The sequence below is a fragment of the Microtus ochrogaster genome, unplaced genomic scaffold (assembly GCF_000317375.1).
Source record: "Microtus ochrogaster isolate Prairie Vole_2 unplaced genomic scaffold, MicOch1.0 UNK19, whole genome shotgun sequence".
Lineage (NCBI taxonomy): Eukaryota > Metazoa > Chordata > Mammalia > Rodentia > Cricetidae > Microtus > Microtus ochrogaster.
Window position 1 is genome coordinate 5,435,492 of NW_004949117.1, and position 4,109 is coordinate 5,439,600.

General features: G+C 42.7%; 1 protein-coding gene across 1 annotated transcript in view; it reads left to right on the plus strand.

The window, feature by feature from the left end:
- The window catches only part of Slc25a32 (solute carrier family 25 member 32), a 15,964-nt gene extending 13,793 nt beyond the window's left edge, over positions 1 to 2,171 (plus strand). Inside the window, exon 7 of the mRNA XM_005367537.3 lies at positions 1,086 to 2,171. Within this exon, the coding sequence (XP_005367594.1) occupies positions 1,086 to 1,224 (139 nt within the window). The 3' untranslated portion in view covers positions 1,225 to 2,171. The remainder of the gene's footprint in view (positions 1 to 1,085) is intronic.
- Positions 2,172 to 4,109: the final 1,938 nt, after the last annotated feature.

Here is a 4,109-nt window from a genome sequence, read left to right on the forward strand (position 1 = left end):
GTCCACTCCATACCTAGAGATGGGGTGAGAGCATGCCTAGACTGTCCACTCCGTATATAGAGATGGGGTGAGAGCGTGCCTAGACTGTCCACTCCGTATATAGAGATGGGGTGAGAGAGTGCCTAGACTGTCCACTCCGTATATAAAGATGGGGTGAGAGTGTGCCTAGACTTTGCACTGTATTCAAGATTTTTAGGACTGGCCAGTTTGCTGTGGAAAAGACACAGTTGGCTGTGCCTACGTTCCCATTTTCTGTAAGTACACGGCGTCACTCACGCCTTTCTCTGTTAAATGAAACTGCTTGGGCTCACAGAGTTGTTATAAAAAAACAATGAAACAGTTGTCAGTGCTTTGAAAACTTATCAGCAGAATTTAAGTCACAAAATACTTGATTGACATTGGATATAAAAAGTCAGAAAGCTAGTTAAATTTGTTTGAAAAGGCCTGTATCTGCTGCTGGCCCTTTAACTTTTACCAGTACTTGCCCCTGTAAGTAGAAGAGATAATGCATGAAAATAATTAAATGATTATAGGCCGACTTTCCTTGCATTTCCCTTTAATCACAAAAGACCTGAAGAGACTGCATTTGCACTGAGTTCACGTTAAGAAACACTGTCTGATACCTGCACATTACTAGGCCTTACTCTAATGTTGTGTCACTGAGATCAGTTAGAGATTGGAGACATACTGTCTAGTCGAGGGCAGCTTCAGAGACTTCAGACTTATAACAGTCTCCTGCCTCAGCCTCCCTCTCGGGTACTAGGGTTATAGGCCCGAACCACCACTCCCGACCGCCATGGGAAGCAGTCAAGGGCCTGCCTTAGATCTGCCAAACCTCCAGCACCACATCCTTGTAAACCATGTGAGTGACTCACCAAACAGACAGCACCGTCCCTTCTCAGAGGCGTCCTTCCCCTCTTCCTCCATTAGTTTATAAGTTACGTGAATGACACATGAATTATATTCCCTCAGGGCATTGTGTGCATGGCTTGTCCACACCCACGTGTGAGTAGGTGAGGCTTGTCTGCTCTTTGTGTGCCCCGTGTTAATGCCGTGTTGCTGGCTTGTGTCTCTTCCTCCTTTAGGAAAGAAGGCATCAGCGGATTTTACAAAGGCATTGCTCCCAATTTGATTCGAGTGACTCCAGCCTGCTGTATCACCTTTGTGGTTTATGAAAATGTCTCACATCTTTTGTGTGACCTTAGAGAAAAGAAAGTAAGCTAAAAGAAGATTCCAGTGCATCTGCTTGAAGCTGCAGCAAACACAAACCTCAGAGAGGATCACAGCAGCACAGCTCATACTCAGCATCTGTCTGTACGGGAAGTCAGAGGCCTGAAAATCTCAATGTTTTCTGCTCTGTGCTTCTCCCTATGTGGGAGCTTGGCTGCCTCCCCCTGCAGTGGCTGCCGTGAGCCTGTGAGAATGTGCCAGACCCTCCCTTTCCTTGTTCACGTGTAAGCTGTTCCACGACTTTTGTAAATAATTGGATGAATGTTGATGTGTCTGAACTCTTGCCTGGATTGGCTTTAAAACTGACCCATGTGCAATAGCAAGGAGCTGGCCTCTTACAAGAATGACTGTATTTCAAGGGACTTACCCAAATCCAGCCCATTTTGAATGAAGATGTTTTGTTCTGAGAAGTCTCTGGCACCTTTTGCTGTCCCGTTGTTAATTATTTATAATGTGATTCTGGATCCCAGCCTTGGTTTTTGTCCATAAACAATATGTGGTCAGAGTGTAAAGAGTCTGGACTCAGGATCCGGTGAAGCCTCTGTAGCATGTGTGGTCACAAGCCAGTCAGCAGAAATGCTGGGTCAGCTCAGAGGGAGGGTTGCTGTGAGCTTGTGGGAACTGAGTAGACGCAAGCATTCTTTATGTCCTCAGTTTTTAGACTTAGGGATCCATATCCCAAATAAATGATCTCTCTACATTGGTTGCTCAGATTCACATTGAAATACAAATTACGTTCATGGCCATTATTGATTTGATTTCTGTGTCGTCATAGATCTCCAGGTGTAAAGGCCTACCCCAAGAGGATGCTGAAATAATACTAATTTTTCTCATAAACAACTGTCAGTGTATTAAAATCTATTTTCTTGGTAAATAAAACATTATGATCAAAGCTATATCTAAAGGATTCTTTAAAAATAAGCCTATTTTTTGTATTTGGAAATGGCATTGTTTTTAAAATAAAAATGAAAAGCTAATTTATATTTACAAATAATTGTGTTTACTATAATATTTTTAGCTTTTTTAGTGTGTCTATTCAGCAGCAACGGTGCCTTTTTAAATTGTGACACACTTTAACAGGAAGCAGGTTTTCTAAATTCCTGGCATGTAACCCTTTGAGATTCAGGGACAATGACTGAATCAGTATTCCCAAGAATTCTTGGAAATTTCAAAATTACTGTTTTATACACAGTCCTAACCATATGTACACTTCCTTTGGATAGCTCACATTCTTGTTTAAAGAATAAATACACTGAGTTTAGTAGTTTACAAAGAACTATAGCCTACAGGAATATTTAAATGGTGAAAAATATAATTTTAAATTCAAATCTCCCAACTAAGGAAGCTAGAATTTTGTTTTTGTTTGTTTGTTTATTTTTGGTTTTCAAGACAGGGTTTCTCTGTGTAGCCCTGGCTGTTCTAGAACTTGCTCTTTTAGACCAGGCTGGCCTAGAACTTCCAGAGATCCACCTGCCTCTGCCTCCCAAATGCTGGGATAAAGGCGTGTGCCACCACCACCACCCAGCTGGACTGTTTGTAAATTATGCATTTCATAGTTATACTATTATTTGCATAAGATTCACCCTGATGCTTGTGTCTGTACAGGGAGATGAGCTACAGTTGATATTAAAGTTTTAGAAGTATCACGGTGATTCAAATCTCCCTAAGTGTCCTAAATTAATAAGACAGTTCTTGTCCTCTGAGAGCACGTAAGCTTGCGTAATAAATGATTGGCAGCATGTAGGCTAATACAGGGCTCATTCAGCAGCAACATGGAGGTACCTCTGTCAGGAGTACGGGGTAGGGATGACATAGTAAGCAAGACAGTTGGATTCATGTGGGCAATGAATGTTTTAAAACAAACGCAACAGAGTGACATTGCCATCACAGGAAGGACAGTGTGAGGAACAGGAGGCCCTGGAGCAGGAACTGAGTTGACTAGAGGAGAACAAATTAGTGTAGTGAGAGCCCAGTTGGAGAGTCAGACAGGCTTCCAATTTTGCCTTTCTGGTTCTCTGTTTGACCTAAGACAAACTTTTTCTCCTTTCTCCTTGAAAGTGCCTTTACCTGTAAAATGGTGTTAGATCAGTCCTGTGATTCCCAAGAGGGAGTGCTCTAAGGAACCTGTAAGGTAAAGTTGTGCCTGGTGGTACACACCTTCAATCCCAGCATTCAGAAATCTGAGTTTGAGGCTAACATGATCTACATACAGAGAAATAGATAGTACAACCTTAGCCTGCCACTACAGAGCATATGAGGGGTGGATTGGACCACAGGGTGTCCAGCCAGCCCAGAGTGTCCTTAACCCTGAAAATATTTCAGCTGGATGAAAGTTGATGCCACTGATAACTTTGTATTATAGGATTATAGACCCTGAACATACATTGCAGGCAACTGAGGGAGTGTTGCTCTTTCTTGGAGTTCAGCAGATAAAGGTGAAGAACTATAGTTTGAAACATAACAGACTAGGAGAAGGTGGAAGTTGGGGAGGTTGGCAAAGGGAAAACCAGAGCTTGATGCGGGGCGGGGGGGGGGGGAGAGCTTTTCAAGATAAAGGCACAGCTAACCCACAAGCCAGTAGTTGAGATGTGTGTACCAGAGAATGGGACCATTGATGGCTGCCTTGCCTCGTGAAAGGCTATTCTGCTTGAGAATATACTTTCAGGACCTGATCATTTCAGTTTTGTACCTCCTTTGTTTCCACCATATCAAAAAATGCCAACCAAAGAGTATGAGCTCATGAGTCATCAATTTTTCTTGGGTTCTCTCCCCTCTCCTCTTTCCTCTCTCTCCTCTCTCTTCTCTTCTCTTCTCTTCTCTTCTCTTCTCTTCTCTTCTCTTCTCTTCTCTTCTCTTCTCTTCTCCTCTCCTCTCCTCTC